This window comes from Nyctereutes procyonoides, unplaced genomic scaffold (assembly GCF_905146905.1).
Source record: "Nyctereutes procyonoides isolate TBG_1078 unplaced genomic scaffold, NYPRO_anot_genome, whole genome shotgun sequence".
NCBI classification, from domain to species: Eukaryota; Metazoa; Chordata; class Mammalia; order Carnivora; family Canidae; genus Nyctereutes; species Nyctereutes procyonoides.
In genome coordinates this window covers 78,810,332-78,828,763 of record NW_026575125.1, presented here as the reverse complement: position 1 = coordinate 78,828,763, position 18,432 = coordinate 78,810,332, and the positions used below count along the sequence as shown (strand labels likewise).

At 37.0% G+C, this 18,432-nt stretch overlaps 1 protein-coding gene across 6 annotated transcripts in view; it reads left to right on the top strand.

Moving 5' to 3' along the window:
* NUP62CL (nucleoporin 62 C-terminal like) overlaps positions 1-18,432 on the top strand; it is a 98,698-nt gene that overhangs the window by 65,287 nt on the left and 14,979 nt on the right. For 5 of the 6 annotated variants that reach the window (XM_055337395.1, XM_055337399.1, XM_055337397.1 and 2 more), the window contains 5 exons: positions 363-513; positions 744-793; positions 934-1,068; positions 2,783-2,894; positions 6,853-6,919. In XM_055337395.1, coding sequence (XP_055193370.1) covers positions 363-513; positions 744-793; positions 934-1,068; positions 2,783-2,894; positions 6,853-6,919 — 515 coding nt within the window. The remainder of the gene's footprint in view (positions 1-362; positions 514-743; positions 794-933; positions 1,069-2,782; positions 2,895-6,852; positions 6,920-18,432) is intronic. The other variant, XM_055337400.1, reaches the window with a different exon arrangement.

Here is an 18,432-nt window from a genome sequence, read left to right as displayed (position 1 = left end):
GGGAGAGGGAGTCCTGTCTCTGGCCATGTGCACCCAGAATGGAACTTGCATCGTGCTGAGCTGAGGGTTAAGGAAGCGAGCAAGTGTGGCACAGACTTTAGTTGTTCTTACTGGAATTTAGTAGATTTATTAATAGATCTTTTAAAAAAACTTGCTATATCCCTTTAGGATAATTTCCACAGCTTTTGAAATGATTGTTTTTGAAATAATCTTTACCACCTGTGCTGGTTTTGTTGGGGAGCAGGTCTGAAAAATTCATGTGATATTTTCTTCTCTAAATCCTCCTATGTTATTCATTTCAGAAATATAGTTATACTTTTAAAAGTATGATCATATGATCTTACTGTATCCTTTTTTTTTAGTGCAATTGTAACTCCTGTGATGACATATGGTCAGCTAGAGGGTCTGATAAACAAATGGAGCCTTGATTTAGAAGATCAAGAGAAGTACTTTCTTCACCAGGCCACTCAGGTCAATGCTTGGGACCGTACATTGATTGAGAATGGTGAGAAGGTAAGACGATAGTCACATTAATCTACCTGCATTGCACAAGAGCACAGATATGTTTTGTGGTTAATTTTCTATCCCAATATTGGTGATCAACTGAAAAATATTTTCAATATGTAATGAGTGTCCTGAATTAGGAAATTGTTCATATTTGAAGTGTATATGAGAAAATTAATATTAAAATTACAACATAAATTCAAAGATTTACATTATTATATTCTTTTTTTCCTTTTTAGATTACTACTTTACATGGAGAAGTGGAAAAAGTGAAACTGGATCAACAGAGGTAGAATGTTAGACTCCCTAGGTTGAAAGATTAAAGATCTATTTCTTGTCCTTTTTTTTTTCCTTGTTGTAGTTTTTGACATTTATTTTGCACTCCAAATTCCTTTCATTGGCTCTTCCGTTGACTTGTTTTTTTTTCAGGCTGGAACAAGAATTAGATTTTATTCTGTCACAGCAGAAGGAACTAGAAGATCTCTTGACCCCTTTAGAGGAGTTTGTGAAGGACCAGAGTGGGTCTGTGTATCTGCAGCATGCAGATGCGGTGCATGGAAAGACGTAAGTAACTGGATAAAGATCAAGAATGAGGTAAAACTTAGCTACTTAAAAAAGGGGGGGAAATAAAATTGAAAGGCAGGGAAATTTTTAGAAAAGGACAAATTCTTGTAGTTGCATTTATCAACTTACGTGGCTCTTTTCCATTTATCTTTTCAGAGTGCTTGAAAATGAAGTAATCATTCTGGCAGTTTTGTTTTATAGCGTTTTGTACAGTTAATAATCTCAAGCTTATACATGACCACTGTAAAGTTTTTATATTTGTCAAATTTGTTCTTAAATTAGAAATACAAGTTTCATGTGTGTGGTGTCATAGTATCATGGGATATTTATGGTCTCCTATTTATATTGACTCTTTTAAACCTAATGTTAATGCAATTGCTTCAATGATAAATCATTGGCTGTTTTAAAGGCAATTTGTTAACCTGGGGGCAGACTGCATAGCTTTCAAAATTGAATGATTTTGTCAATGTCTTGGGCTGAATATATTTTTTATGTGTGTGATTCAGTCTTTTTGTTGAGAACATTACCAGTGTCCCCATAGTAACTATCTCTCCATAACTGAAATTTGGTAATCCGGCCATATAATAAAGTGTTGTTAGAAAAACTTGTCTGAATGTGCTACATAAACCAGGCTGAGACCAAATCAGACTCCCTTTAGTAATAGGTTATTAGTGAGTTAAGATGGAGCTTATTTTCTAAAGCCTTGCAAATTAATTCTTCTGTAAGTACGTTAAATATGGTAAGTACAGCTAATCTGTATGGACATTAGTTCTATTTCTGCTTTTGTATTTCAGCCTTTGTGAATCTTTTTTTTTCTTTGCATTGCTTTCTAAGCATTCTATCATTTTTTTGAAACAGAGAGTTACATTTTTGGCCATGAGTTCCTAATTGTAATTTGAAGGAATAATTGAAACATTAGTTCTTTCCAATTGTTTTTATGTAGGCAGATTTATATTGTGATGGGATCCCTAGTAGGATCTTCAGCAATCGAGGTAATCAATTACCTTTAAATACTTTGGGACAGAAAGGCGATAGATAGTTATCAATAAATCTCATTGAATCCTTTAATCTTTATAGACATTAAGGTTGAAAAACTCTGATCACTTTAATTGATAAACATTGACTAGGTTAAATATGTATTTATGTATATATGTAAATACTTTGGGTGGAAATCTGAGAATTTAGCCAATTAATATTTGCTGTGAACTTAGCAGATTTACCTAATTTTGATTATTGTTAATCTCATTTCTCAAAACATCTTTTGTTGGATGATGGGGTATATTTATATAACACTTTACTTTGAAGATGTGCATATTTAAAAACATTGAAGACATCTGAGCACTTACCGAATACTGCTTAATATCCGATAACTTCTCATGTATTTAAATGTCTTATGAGTTCATTGTAAGAGCTAAAAAGAGATTCATTGCTTCAGAGCTCCCTGGAACATTATCCAGAGGGTAAATAGGTGACTGCAAAAATGGCAAGATGGGTGAAATCCTTCACCTTTGGTGTCTTTGTAGAAGATGGTAATAATAAGGTCATGAATGCTGCCTACATAAAAATGTGCCATTTGTCATAACTGAAAATTACTTAGAAGGTAGGGGAAATTGGTGCAAATCAACTGGCAGTATCCTCTTTCTATGTCAGTAACAAGACATAGTGGAGAAAGCATTTCTTATTAATAATCATTTTATTTTACTTGCTTTTTCAGTTACAGATTAGCAGAAAATATAGATGCTCAGCTAAAACGAATGGCACAAGATCTCAAGGACATTATTGAGCACCTGAATACATTTGGAAGTCCTACTGACACTACTGACCCGGTGTGTGAACTGCTTTATCTATTTAGACAGCCAAGATTTAATATGAAATTAGTATTCTGTGAGTTCCTTTAGCTACTCACCTTCTCCTGTCCTCTTGTGCTCCTTATCTGCCTTTACAGATACAAACTTTGGGATATAGTTAAATAGGGCAGGAGATATTTAGGAACAGAAAAGGTTATGAGTTTTTTGTGACTATCCCCAGGAGGATTAAAAAAATGACTTTCCTCCCTAAATTTTCAGGGTTTTCTCCCTGTTTTTCACATAGCTAAATATGTCCCTGTACTTATTTTTCTATTCCCTTACTCACTGGCTAATTCATTCTTCTTTTTATATATTTATCTCTGTGTTCATTCAATTGTGAGTATATATGTTTGTGTTTAATAGGTATATCCACGGGCAGCCCGGGTGGCTCAGTGGTTTAGCGCAGCCTTCAGCCCAGGGCCTGATCCTGGAGACCTGGAATCGAGTCCCACGTCGGGCTCCTTGCATGGAGCCTGCTTCTCCCTCTGCTTGTGTCTCTGCCTCTCTCTCTCTCTCTCTCTCTGTGTGTGTGTCTTTCATGGGTAAATAAATAAAATCTTAAGAAAAATAGGTATATCCAGGCAATCCTTAATTTATGACTAGGTTATATCTTAAAATTTTGATAAGGCAACTATTTGAGTCTTAAAGTATATTTTTCTTAATATAATTTCTGAGTCTTAATATATATTTTGTATATATAGAAACTTTGTTAGATGTGGTTATTAGGTTTCCACCTGCCTTGTAGAGGCTACCTATCTCATAATGTAAGTGTATTTTAGCATTGAAAAATAAAGCTGAGGCTCCAGTTACAGAGTTGAGATGTTTTGAATTAATTTGGCCATAAGAAAGGATTTGGGTTTTTTTCCTTTATCTATGCTCTAATTAAAGAACCTATTTCCTCTACCTTTCCCTATTGTCTTAGCAACTAAATGGAGTTCTTCTTTTCCCTCTCTCACTCTGTGGTAGTAATGGTAAGAGGAATCTCCCATTGTGGGAACTTCCACTGTACTTTCTGTCTGTTGATTGTAATTCAGAGTGAGGCTGGGATCTGGGTAGGTGAGGACAAAGGATATATATCGTGATTATTCTTTAGTAAGCTCTTTGTCCAATCATACAGACAGTTCTTTATCTCTGTACACACTACTAGCTTTTTTAATCATAAAGAGACAGCATAGTATAGTTGAGAAAGCATTAGAGTTTTATTTAAGTCACTTAATCTCTCTGGATCTTAGCTCCTTCTTTTGCAAAATGTCAAGGGTAGTAGACTAAATGATCTTGAAGTCCCCTCTAGCTATAAAAATTATGCCATTCTCTACTTTGGGCAAATCTAAAATTGAACAAAGACAAATATAAATTAGTCTGGGATTATCTATGCTACCATCTCCTGTGTTCACATAGATGATCAAGAGTTGACAGAATATAAGTTTTCCTTTTATGAAATATTAGCTCACCATTGTGACTATAAAATCTAAACTTATTTTATAAAAGAATTTTTATGAATAAATACATGTAGATTTAGATATGAGGCAGAGCTGATGTCTAGTCTCTCTGTGTTTGAATTAAAATAAGAGAAGTTTCTGAACAGAGTTAGTAAAAGAGGACTGTAATCCTATCTTTATCCTTTTTCTCTACTTAGCCTTAAACTGTTTTATTTTATTTTGGTAGTGGGGAGTAAATGGTGTGTCTTTTGTTTTTGTTTTTCCTCACAAGAGTGATTGAGATATTTAAGATGAGTCAATTAAAGATAATTGCAGCTCAGTAGCAGGACAAAAGAAGCAAGAGATCAGCAACAATTCATCTTTTTTTCTCAGATAGCATAAATCATTGGGTGGGAAGCAGAGAGAAACATTTGCTGAACAATAATATTCTTGTAGATAATTTATTATAACCAGATCAACAAACCTTCTTTACTGTGGGCCATACACCAGGGTAGGAAAATAGCAATGATATTTAATGATATTCACAATGATGGGATTTACCTGTTTGTTTTTACTGTTTCCATGCAGAGGAGGGGTGTGGGTGAGATAGGAGAGTCTACCTAACACCTAAATTTTTTATTAAGCAGATCCATATTATGGCATATGGTCTTCAGTTACATTTTCTTTCAAAAACTCATTGTTCCTACCACAAGTTGTATTTCTATTTGTTATGTTAAAATATGCTAAATTTCTATTTTCATTACATACTGTTCTTTTAAGTGTGGTAACATTTTCATGTCCTCCTACTTTCTTTATTATACTAGACTTTACTAGAATAGTCATCAAAAGTATTCTAAAAACATTCTTAAATGTCCAGTATATCTCATTACAGAATTAATACATATACTTACTCAATGTATTATGCTTAGAAAATATGGAAATCTGTGAAGAAAGTTAAATCATCTCTATTATCAATACCTTTCTAATATATTGCTATATTTTTTCCAAGTCTTTTTGCTATGCTGGTAAAAATTCTTTTGTTTTAAATAGCATTGGAATCATAAGGATATAGAGTTTTGTATTCTGTCTTCATTTCATATTCTTTCACAGTGTTTTCTCAAAATTTTAAGCATTCTTTTTTTAATTTATTTATTCATGAGAGACAGAGAGAGAGAGAGAGAGAGAGAGAGAGAGAGAGAGAAAGGCAGAGACACAGGCAGAGGGAGAAGCAGTCTCCATGCAGGGAGCCTGATGTGGGACTCGATCCCGGGTCTCCAGGATCAGGCCCTGGGCCGAAGGCGGCATTAAACCACTGAGCCACCCGGACTGCCCAATTTTAAGCATTCTTTGAAAACTTTGGAAATTTTTTAAAAGTATTAATGACTATAATGTTTCATTAGAAGTGACTTTACCATAATATATTATATTACTTTTTTAAATTGGTGGAGATAGTTTCCAATTTTTTGCCATTATAAAATTGTTCTGTAATGACCAGTTATGCTTAGATTTTATTTCCTCTGGATAGGTTCCTAGAAGTAGAATATATTGAGTTAAAAGTCATAAATATTTTAAGACTGTTGATATATATTGTAAAAATTTACATTTTGAAGGGTTGGGTCAATTTTTATTACTATAGGCTGTATAGGAATGTACCTATTTTCTCCACACACTTGACAACTGAGTATTACCATTTATTAAAACTTGCTGACTTGGAAATCTTGCTATTTGCAACAATATGGTTGGACCTTGAGGGCATTATGCTAAGTGAAATAAGTAAGACAGAGAAAGACAGATACCATATGATCTCACTTATGTGTGGAATTTAAAAACACCAACACCAAAGAAACAAGCTCATAGAGAGAATAGATTGGTGGTTGTAGAGGCAGGGGTGGATAGTGGGTGAAATGGGTAAAGGTGGTCAAAAGGTATAAGTTTCCAGGTATAAAATGAGTTTTGGGGATGTAATGTACAGCATGGTGACTATTATTCATAATACTGTATTGCATATTTGAAAATTGCTAAGTGATTAGATCTTTAAATATCATGAGAAAAAATGTTTTTAACTACATTCGGTCATGGATGTTAACAAGACATATTGTGGTGATCATTTTGCAATATATACAAATAACAAATCATTAAGTTATATGCCTGAAACTAGTAGAATGTAAAATATTGCTGATTTGGTTGAAAAACATAATTTTTAAAATTATTATATGAATTTCTTGTCTTGTGAAACATCTTTCAATGTTTTTTACTTATTTTTGTACTGTGGTAGTCAGTGTCTTATTGAATTATAGGAATCACATTCTTCACAGTTACAAAATAGATTGAAGTAATATAAAGATGTAATGAACATTACAAATATGAAATAGCAAAAAAAATGTCATTAATATTTTATATATCCTCAGTCCATTTCTTACCAAAAGAAATGAAAAGTCACTTCTTAATTTCAATTTTTTGTTTGTTTTGTTTACCATATCAGAATAATCTTAATGTAAAAAATTTGTATATGTTTTTAGCTCCAGCAGATCTGCAAAATTCTGAATGCTCATATGGACTCTCTGCAGTGGATTAATCAGAATTCAGGTGGGAGTTTATTTGTACATGAAAATATCCATTATTGCAATTAGACAATGGATGTAAGTCAGGTTTTGTGCACCATGACCACATTTAAATGAGAACTTGGTTCTAGGGGTATTACTTAATTTACAGTATGTATATTAATTCTGAAGAACTATAATTGCTTGTTTTTATAAAGTGTAACACAGGAAGAATAAATTAGAAACTAATGAAAATAGGGGCTGTATAGGAATGAGGTAGAGGAGATAGGGACAGTAATAGGACTTCTCCAAGTGTATCTTTGTATGTAGTTTTGATTTTGGGCCCATATAAAAGTTTAAACACTCAAAAATTAGACTTAAGCCAAAAATAATGGAAAGAAAGACAAATGCTAAAATTGAATACATACAAACTGAAACCAAACAAACCTATGTAACTATAACATAATCATGCAGCTCAGATGACTTTTGAACGCGTTATTCTTGATAGTACATTCGTACTAGGATGTAATCTTAAGGATGAAAAGAACTGTAAAGAAATCTTAGACTTTCGGGGGATCCCTGAGTGGCTCAGCAGTTTAACGCCTGCCTTCAGCCCAGGGTGTGATCCTGGAGTCCCGGGATCGAGTCCCATGTTGGGCTCCCTGCATGGAGCCTGCTTCTCCCTCTGCCTGTGTCTGCCTCTCTCTGTGTGTCTCTCATGAATAAATAAATAAAATCTTTTAAGAAAAATCTTAGACTTTCTTAATAGGTTATTGTTAGTTTGAGAATTATACTATATTATGTTATATGTGTTCTAATATAACAATATTATTGCTATCTTATATATGATAGAATAAAGCAGAGGCATAAGGGTAGTAATGATAATGGAAACCAAGATTTTCATTGAAAGTAAAAGAGAAGATATTTTCTGTTCATTCTTTTATATTTGTATCATAAATTTGATGCAAATATTAGTGTGACTTCCTATTACCTTGTTCTTTTTATAGAAAGGGCCAGGAAGCAATGACAAACCCCACTAGCAATAAACAGCCCATCAAGGACCTAAATCTTTGTTTCTAAATACCATTCCCATTAAAAGTAACTAAGGCTTCTTGGGGAAATAGCTGATCTCAGGTTTTAGGGAATATACAGGGTGAGTTTGGAACTTTTTTCTTTTTTCTTTTTTTAATTTTTTTACAGGGAGAGTGAGAACATGAATGGAGGGGGAGAGGCAAAGAGATAGGGAGAGTGAGAGAATCTTAAGCAGGCTCCTTACTCAGTGTAGAGCCTGACCTGGGGCTAGATCTCATGACCCTGAGATCATGACCTGAGCTGGAATGAAGGGTCAGAGGCTTCACTGACTGAGCCACACAGGTGCCCCTAGGAACTTTTTATGCAAGAAAATAGATTGTTCAAAACTCATGGGGTTATTTTAGGACATGAGATTGTGTTTGAATGGATTCCATTGGCCAAATTAGGATGGTTTGAACATCAAAAAGAGTATCAGTAATGGATTATTATAATACATTGAGGGGGAAAAATCCATGAATCTTGAGTGATGAGAGAGGGGGAGAAAGAGAGAGAGATTGAGAAATAGGAGGTACAGGGGGAGAAGTCTTAATAGAAGTGGGCCAGCTAATAATTGTAGAAGGAATGATAGAATTAGAGAACAACAATTAAAAAAATTTCAACAGAGCATTTATATTAAGTTTACCCTGATCTTGAATAACTTGCCTCATTTATAAAATGTTTCAACTGTCAGTCATTTCTTGGCAGAAAAAATATGCTAGAAGGAATGGACACAATACAGATTGCATGTTACTGAGTTAATTTTTAAAAAGCAGTTTTATTGAAGTAGAATTTATATACCATAAGTTTCACCCACTTTAATTGTACAGTTTGGTGAGAAAGTCACCATTTTGCATCCCCAGCATCATGATGATTCAGGCAAGGCTCATCAGTGAATTCTAGTACCACTGAGTTTAAGATTGTTGGGGAACAGGGTATTTACATGGTCTCAGAAGTATCACTCCACACATTACTTAAAAATTATAAAGAAGAAAATGTGCCTTTACAACAGAACTCTCTGACAAGTACCATTTTAATCAAGTGATAAAACTTAATATCACTAATAGTGGGATAACTTGATGATGTGCCTCTTGATCTGACATGATAGGAAATACACAATATCACATATGTAATATTCTTTTTTTTAATAAATTAATTTTTATTGGTGTTCAATTTACCAACATACAGAATAACACCCAGTGCTCATCCCGTCAAGTGTCCCCCTCCGTGCCCCTCACCCATTCACCCCCACCCCCCGCCCTCCTCCCCTTCCACCACCCCTAGTTCATTTCCCAGAGTTAGAAGTCTTTATGTTCTGTGTCCCTTTCTGATATCTCCCACACATTTCTTCTCCCTTCCCTTATATTCCCCTTCACTATTATTCATATTCCCCAAATGAATGAGAACATACACTGTTTGTCCTTCTCCGATTGACTTACTTCACTCAGCATAATACCCTCCAGTTCCATCCACGTTGAAGCAAATGGTGGGTATTTGTCGTTTCTAATGGCTGAGGAATATTCCATTGTATACATAAACCACATCTTCTTTATCCATTCATCTTTCGATGGACACCGAGGCTCCTTCCACAGTTTGGCTATTGTGGACATTGCTGCTAGAAACATCGGGGTGCAGGTGTCCCGGCGTTTCATTGCATCTGAATCTTTGGGGTAAATCCCTAACAGTGCAATTGCTGGGTCGTAGGGCAGGTCTATTTTTAACTCTTTGAGGAACCTCCACACAGTTTTCCAGAGTGGCTGCACCAGTTCACATTCCCACCAACAGTGTAAGAGGGTTCCCTTTTCTCCGCATCCTCTCCAACATTTGTGGTTTCCTGCCTTGTTAATTTTCCCCATTCTCACTGGTGTGAGGTGGTATCTCATTGTGGTTTTGATTTGTATTTCCCTGATGGCAAGTGATGCGGAGCATTTTCTCACGTGCATGTTGGCCATGTCTATGTCTTCCTCTGTGAGATTTCTCTTCATGTCTTTTGCCCATTTCATGATTGGATTGTTTGTTTCTTTGGTGTTGAGTTTAAGAAGTTCTTTATAGATTTTGGAAACTAGCCCTTTATCTGATATGTTATTTGCAAATATCTTCTCCCATTCTGTAGGTTGTCTTTGAGTTTTGTTGACTGTATCCTTTGCTGTGCAAAAGCTTCTTATCTTGATGAAGTCCCAATAGTTCATTTTTGCTTTTGTTTCTTTTGCTTTAGTGGATGTATCTTGCAAGAAGTTACTGTAGCCAAGTTCAAAAAGGGTGTTGCCTGTGTTCTCCTCTAGGATTTTGATGGAGTCTTGTCTCACATTTAAATCTTTCATCCATTTTGAGTTTATCTTTGTGTATGGTGCAAGAGAGTGGTCTAGTTTCATTCTTCTGCATGTGGATGACCAATTTTCCCAGCACCATTTATTGAAGAGACTGTCTTTCTTCCAGTGGATCGTCTTTCCTCCTTTGTCGAATATTAGTTGACCATAAAGTTCAGGGTCCATTTCTGGGTTCTCTATTCTGTTTCATTGGTCTATGTGTCTGTTTTTGTGCCAGTACCACACTGTCTTGATGACCACAGCTTTGTAGTACAACCTGAAATCTGGCATTGTGATGCCCCCAGATATGGTTTTCCTTTTTAAAATTCCCCTGGCTATTCGGGGTCTTTTCTGATTCCACACAAGTCTTAAAATAATTTGTTCTAAGTCTCTGAAGAAAGTCCATGGTATTTTGATAGGGATTGCATTGAACGTGTAAATTGCCCTGGGTAACATTGACATTTTCACAATATTAATTCTGCCAATCCGTGAGCATGGAATATTTTTCCATCTCTTTGTGTCATCCTCAATTTCTTTCAGAAGTGTTCTATAGTTTTTAGGGTATAGATCCTTGACCTCTTTGGTTAGGTTTATTCCTAGGTATCTTATGCTTTTGGGTGCAATTGTAAATGGGATTGACTCCTTAATTTCTCCTTCTTCAGTCTCATTGTTAGTGCATAGAAGTGCCATTGATTTCTGGGCATTGATTTTGTATCCTGCCACGCTACCAAATTGCTGTATGAGTTCTAACAATCTTGGGGTGGAGGCTTTTGGGTTTTCTATGTAGAGTATCATGTCATCGGTGAAGAGGGAGAGTTTGACTTCTTCTTTGCCAATTTGAATGCCTTTAATGTCTTTTTGTTGTCTTATTGCTGAGGCTAGGACTTCCAGTACTAAGTTGAATGGCAGTGGTGAGAGTGGACATCCCTGTCTTGTTCCTGATCTTAGGGGAAAGGCTCCCAGTGCTTCCCCATTGAGAATGATATTTGCTGTGGGCTTTTCGTAGATGGCTTTTAAGATGTCGAGGAAAGTTCCCTCTATCCCTACACTCTGAAGAGTTTAGATCAGGAATGGATGCTGTTATTTTGTCAAATGCTTTCTCTGCATCTAATGAGAGGATCATATGGTTCTTGGTTTTTCTCTTGCTGATATGATGAATCACATTGATTGTTTTACGAGTGTTGAACCAGCCTTGTGTCCCGGGGATAAATCCTACTTGGTCATGGTGAATAATTTTCTTAATGTGTTGTTGGATCCTATTGGCTAGTATCTTGTTGAGAATTTTTGCATCCATGTTCATCAGGGATATTGGTCTGTAATTCTCCTTTTTGGTGGGGTCTTTGTCTGGTTTTGGAATTAAGGTGATGCTGGCCTCATAGAATGAATTTGGAAGTACTCCATCTCTTTCTATCTTTCCAAACAGCTTTAGTAGAATAGGTATGATTTCTTCTTTAAACGTTTGATAGAATTCCCCTGGGAAGCCATCTGGCCCTGGACTCTTGTGTCTTGGGAGGTTTTTGATGACTGCTTCAATTTCCTCCCTGGTTATTGGCCTGTTCAGGTTTTCTATTTCTTCCTGCTCCAGTTTTGGTAGTTTGTGGCTTTCCAGGAATGCGTCCATTTCTTCTAGATTGCCTAATTTATTGGCGTAGAGCTGTTCATAATATGTTTTTAAAATCGTTTGTATTTCCTTGGTGTTGGTAGTGATCTCTCCTTTCTCATTCATGATTTTATTAATTTGAGTCTTCTCTCTCTTCTTTTTAATAAGGTTGGCTAATGGTTTATCTATCTTATTAATTCTTTCAAAGAACCAACTCCTGGTTCTATTGATCTGTTCCACAGTTCTTCTGGTCTCAATTTCGTTGATTTCTGCTCGAATTTTAATTAACTCTCTTCGTCTGCTGGGCGTCGGGTCGTTTGCTGTTTCTTCTCTAGCTCCTTTATGTGTAAGGTTAGCTTTTGTATTTGAGTTCTTTCCAGTTTTTGAATGGATGCTTGTATTGCGATGTATTTCCCCCTCAGGACTGCTTTAGCTGCATCCCAAAGATTTTGAACAGTTGTATCTTCATTCTCATTAGTTTCCGCGAATCTTTTTAATTCTTCCTTAATTTCCTGGTTGACCCTTTTATCTTTTAGCAGGATGGTCCTTAACCTCCACGTGTTTGAGGTCCTTCCAAACTTCTTCTTGTGATTGAGTTCTAATTTCAAGGCGTTATGGTCTGAGAATATGCAGGGGACGATCCCAATCTTTTGGTATCGGTTCAGACCCGATTTGTGACCCAGTATGTGGTCTATTCTGGAAAAAGTTCCATGTGCACTTGAGAAGAATGTGTATTCAGTTGAGTTTGGATGTAAAGTTCTGTAGATATCTGTGAAATCTATCTGGTCCAGTGTATCATTTAAAGCTCTCGTTTCTTTGGAGATGTTGTGTTTAGAAGACCTATCAAGGGTAGAAAGAGCTAGATTGAAGTCACCAAGTATAAGTGTATTATTATCTAAGTATTTCTTCACTTTGGTTAATAATTCGTTTAAGTATTTGGCAGCTCCCACATTCGGGGCATATATATTGAGGATTCTTAAGTCCTCTTGTTGGATAGATCCTTTAAGTATGATATAGTGTCCCTCTTCGTCTCTCACTACTGTCTTCGGAGTGAATTTTAGTTTATCTGATATAAGGATGGCTACCCCTGCTTTCTTTTGAGAACCATTTGAATGGTAAATGGTTCTCCAACCTTTTATTTTCAGGTTGTAGGTGTCCTTCTGTCTAAAATGAGTCTCTTGTAGACAGCAAATAGATGGGTCCTGCTTTTTTATCCAGTCTGAAACCCTGCGCCTTTTGATGGGGTCATTAAGCCCGTTCACGTTCAGAGTTACTATTGACAGATATGAGTTTAGTGTCATCATGATATCTATTTAGTCCTTGTTTTTGTGGATTGTTCCACTGAACTTCTTCTTAAAGGGGAATTTTAAGAGTCCCCCTTAAAATTTCTTGCAGAGCTGGTTTGGAGGTCACATATTCTTTCAGTTCCTGCCTGTCTTGGAAGCTCTTTATCTCTCCTTCCATTTTGAATGAGAGCCTTGCTGGATAAAGTATTCTTGGTTGCATGTTCTTCTCATTTAGGACCCTGAATATATCCTGCCAGCCCTTTCTGGCCTGCCACGTCTCTGTGGAGAGGTCTGCTGTTACCCTAATATTCCTCCCCATGAAAGTCAGGGACTTCTTGTCTCTTGCTGCTTTAAGGATCTTCTCTTTTCTTTGGAATTTGCAAGCTTCACTATTAGATGTCGAGGTGTTGAACGGTTTTTATTGATTTTAGAGGGGGGGATCTCTCTATTTCCTGGATCTGAATGCCTGTTTCCCTTCCCAGATTGGGAAAGTTTTCAGCTAGGATTTGTTCAAATACATATTCTGGCCCTCTGTCCCTTTCGGCGCCCTCGGGAACCCCAATTAAACGTAGGTTTTTCTTCCTTAGGGTGTCATTTAATTCCCTTAATCTGTCTTCATGGTCCTTTAATTGTTTGTCTCTTTTTTCCTCAGTTTCCCTCTTTGCCATTAACTTGTCTTCTATGTCACTCACTCGTTCTTCCACCTCGTTAACCCTCGTCGTTAGGATTTCTAGTTTGGATTGCATCTCATTCAGTTGATTTTTAATTTCTGCCTGATTGGATCTAAATTCTGCAGTCATGAAGTCTCGTGAGTCCTTAATGCTTTTTTCTAGAGCCACCAGTAGCTGTATAATAGTGCTTCTGAATTGGCTTTCTGACATTGAATTGTAATCCAGATTTTGTAGCTCTGTGGGAGAGAGGGCTGTTTCTGATTCTTTCTTTTGAGGTGAGGTTTTCCTTCTAGTCATTTTGCTCAGTGCGGAGTGGCCAAAAACAAGTTGTATTGGGAAAAGGAGAGAAAGAGAGAGAAGGAAAGAAAAGAGAAAAAGAAAAAAGAAAAAGAAAAGAAAAAGGAAAGAAGAGAAGAAAAGGGGAAAGAAAAAGAAAGAAAGGTGAAAAAAAGGGGGTGGGGGAAGCAATCAGAAATCAAAAAGAAAAGAAAAAAGAAAAAAAGAAAAAAAAAACACGGGGGAGTATTTCTGTAGACTTTAAGTCCCTTGACTTCCCCTGGAACTGGTCCGTCCAGCTGGTCTTCTGGGGGAGGGGCCTGTTGCGCTGATTTTCAGGTGTTAGCACTTGGGGGAGCTGCTCTGTCCCTGCCTGCTGCAGGGCTTAGCGGGGGTTGTTTACCCCGTGAGGTCTCAGGAGGAACAGTTGCAGTTGCTATGGCAACTCTGGAAGCCTGGATTCAGCCTCCACAGGAACTACGGGGCTCTCCGTCTGCAGGGCCTGGAGGCTCCGGGGCGGGGCCGCTGATCTGCTCAGCTCGGGGCAGGAGCGTCCTTGCTGTCCTGGGCCCTCCCGGCCTCTGCCTGTCCCGGGGGGAGGCCGGATCCTGGGCTGTGTCCCCGCGCCCTGTGCTCCGGGGCCTGCGCTGTTGGATTCGCGCTCCCGCCCCGCAGCTCCCTCCCTGGAGCCGCTCCCGAGTCCCTCCGAACTGCTCTGGTGCATGCTGCAGCCCTTAGGGAGCTCGGAGCACTCCCCTGCGCTCGCAGGTGTCTGTTAGTGTCCCCAGGGAGCCCGAGGGCATCCCCGCCCTCCTGGGTCCTGCTCTAACTCCCTGCGAGCCCCTTTCCGCCCGGGAAGGTTGGTGCAGCTCCTGCTCCTCCGGGACGGGGCTCTCCTGTCCTGGGGACACTCGCCCCGGCCTCAGCCCGGCTCCTCGCGGGCCCCTCCCCCTCGGAGGCCTTTTGTTTCTTTATTTCTTTTTCCCCGTCTTCCTACCTTGATAGAAGCGCGAACTCTTCTCACTGTAGCATTCCAGCTGTTCTCTCTTTAAATCTCAGGCCGAATTCGTAGATTTTCAGGATGATTTGAAGGTTATCTAGGTAATTTGTTGGGGACAGGTGATTTGGGGACCCTACTCTTCCGCCATCTTGCCCCTCCTCCCCACATATGTAATATTCTTATCAAAAATGGCTCATGTGAATCTAATCGTAAGAAAACAATCAGACATTCTATGGGTGAGACATTATTCTTATCAAAAATGTTTATTGGATAAAATCACAAAATAATCAGACACTATGTGTAACATATTGTGAAACATAATTGGCTTGGGACTTTTCAAAAAGTCAGTCATGGGATTTAAAACCAAGTTAAGGGGATTGCCTTAGACTAAAAGAAACATAACAATTAAGTCTACTATGTTGATTTTGGATACTGAATCAAAACCAGACTTTCTTCTCTTCTTGCCTTTCTTTCTTTTGTTCTTTGATTCTTTTGTTCTTTCATTCTTTCTTTCGTTCTTGTTCTTGTTCTCTGTCTCTTCCCCCTTTCTTTCCTTGCCTGCCTTCCTTTTTTATTTTTTATTGAGGTATAATTTATCTATAACATTATATTAGTTTTAAGTGTACAACATGATGATTTGACATTTATATATGCTATGAAATGATTATCACAGTAAGTCTAGTTACCAACCATCACCATACAGTATTACAAAAATTTTTTTTTCTTGGGATGAGAACTTTCAGTATTTACTCTTTTGGCAACTTTCAAATATGCAGTACAGTATTATTGACTAGAGTCACTATGCTGTACATTACATCCCCATGACTTATTTATTTTATTTTTTATTTTTATTTTTTTAAATTTTTATTTATTTATGATAGTCACAGAGAGATAGAGAGAGAGAGAGTCAGAGACACAGTCAGAGGGAGAAGCAGGTTTCATGCACTGGGAGCCTGACGTGGGATTCGATCCCGGGTCTCCAGGATCGCGCCCTGGGCCAAAGGCAAGCGCCAAACCGCTGCGCCACCCAGGGATCCCGACTTATTTATTTTATAATTGAAGTTTGTACCTCTTGGCCCCCTTCACCATTTCGCCTTCTCCCCTCTAGCAATCACCATGCTGTTCTCTTTTTTTATGAGTTTTGTTTTGTTTTGTTTGTTCATTTGTTTTTTAGATTCCACATATAAGTGAAATCATACGGTATTTTTCTTTGTCTGACTTATTTCACATAGCATAATGCCCTCTAGTTCCATCTATGTTATCACAAATGGGAAGATTTGATTTTTTTATGGGTGAGTAGTATCCCATTTTGTGTGTGTGTGTGTGTGTGTGTGTGTGTACCAAATCTTTTTCTAAAAAAACTTTTAATTCTAGTCTAATTAATGATGTATTAGTTTCAGGTGTATAACATAGTGATTGAACAATTTCTATACATTGCTCAGTGCTCATCATGATAACTGTACTCTTAATCCTCTTCACCTATTTCACCCATCCCCCCACACATACCCTCTCTGTACACCAAATCTTCTTTATTCATTTATCCAACAATGGACACTAAAGATTGTGGCCTTATCTTGGCAATTGTAAATAATGATTCAATTAACATAAGGGTGTGTATATCTTTTCAAATTAGTGTTCTCATTTTCTTCAGATAAATACATGGCACTGGAATTGCTGGATCATTGGTAGTTCTATTTTTAATTTTTTGAGGAACCTCCATAATGTTTTTCATAGTAACTGTACCAACTTACATCCCCACTGATAGTGTATGAGCGTCCTTGTTTTTCCACATCCTCTCCAACACTTGTTATTTCTTATCTTTTTGATAATTGGCATTCTGACAGGTGTGAGGTGGTATCTCATTGTGACTTTGATTTGCATTTCCCTGATACTGAGCAATGTTGAGCATCTTTTCATATGTCTGTTGTCCATTTGTGTGTCTTGTTTGGAAAAATGTCTATTCATGTCTTCCCATTTTTAGTTGGATTGTTTTTCTGGTATTGAGTAGTATAAGTTCTTTATATATTTTGGATATTAATTCCTTATTGGAAATATCATTTGCAAATATCTTCTCCCATTCAGTGGGTTGTATTTTCATTCTGTTAATGGTTTCCTTGCTCCAGGTTTTTTAGTTTGATATAGTCCTATTTGTTTTTGATTTTGTCACCTTTGCTTTTGAAGTCAGATCCAAAAAATCATCATGAAGGCCAACCTCAAGGAGTTTATCACCTGTTTTCTCAAGAAGACATTATTTAGAATTAGGGAAACTGAATAAGAAGTGTATATTAAATGATATTAATGAATTTTTTATTTTTTACATGTGTTTTTGTGGCTGTGTAGGAAAATATTTTTATTCTTAGAAGCTGTGTGCTACATTATAGAAGTGTCATGTCTATTTTTCCTTCAGGTGGTTCAACCAAAATCTTGTGAAGAGAAAGAGAGCAATTTGAGGCAAAATAGTAACAGTGGGTTAATCTATATGGAGGATATACAAGCTTGTGATTTTTACTATTCTCTCAACTTTCTATAGATTTAAAATAAAAATATGGGGGGAAAATCATTTTTATAGCTTTTGTGTAAATTATGGAATATAGTGAGACCTCAGTAATTGAGATAAATGGGGGCTAGTTAGGCAATCAGAATAGTTATTCTTTAAAGATATAGTATGAAAACAATACAAATTTTCTCATTTCTCACTTCCAGATTCCTCATTCTCTTCATTAATAGAGGTCATCAACCATGAACTTTATCACCTTTTTCCCTTTCCAGACATACCTGTATCATCCACCTTTACTTCTCTCAGAGGAAGAAGTGTCCTATCCCTTTCTAAACTCTTTTGAATCATCAGGGATGTTAAATTCTATATTGCTTTAGTATGAGTTACCTGATGAGGAGAAGTTTCTGAATCTAATAGGTATGGGTTCAAGTCAAGACATTACCACTTAATAGTTGTGTGACCTAAACTGTTACTTAATCTATCTGAGCCTGTATCCTCATTTGAAAAATGAGAGACTTTATTTACCTTTCAGGGTTTGGGTTTTTGTTGTTGTTGTTGTTGTTGTTCGTTTGTTTTATAAGGACTAAAAGAAACAATGTTGAACTTTCCTTGAACAGTGAATGGCCCAGGTTAGCAGTCAGTAAATGAAAGTGGCAGAACTGGTTATCAGAGATCACTGTGTATAGGAGAGAGGGAGAGGGGGAAAGACAACAAAGCCATTGGATTCAAAATATAGCTATTAAATTGGTCTAGAGAAGGTAGTTCCAGGAAATTTATCACTAAAAATTACTTACCTTGGAGAAGTTGTGAGAATGGCTGAGATGTGGGAGAATGTCAGTGACTTAGAAAACACTA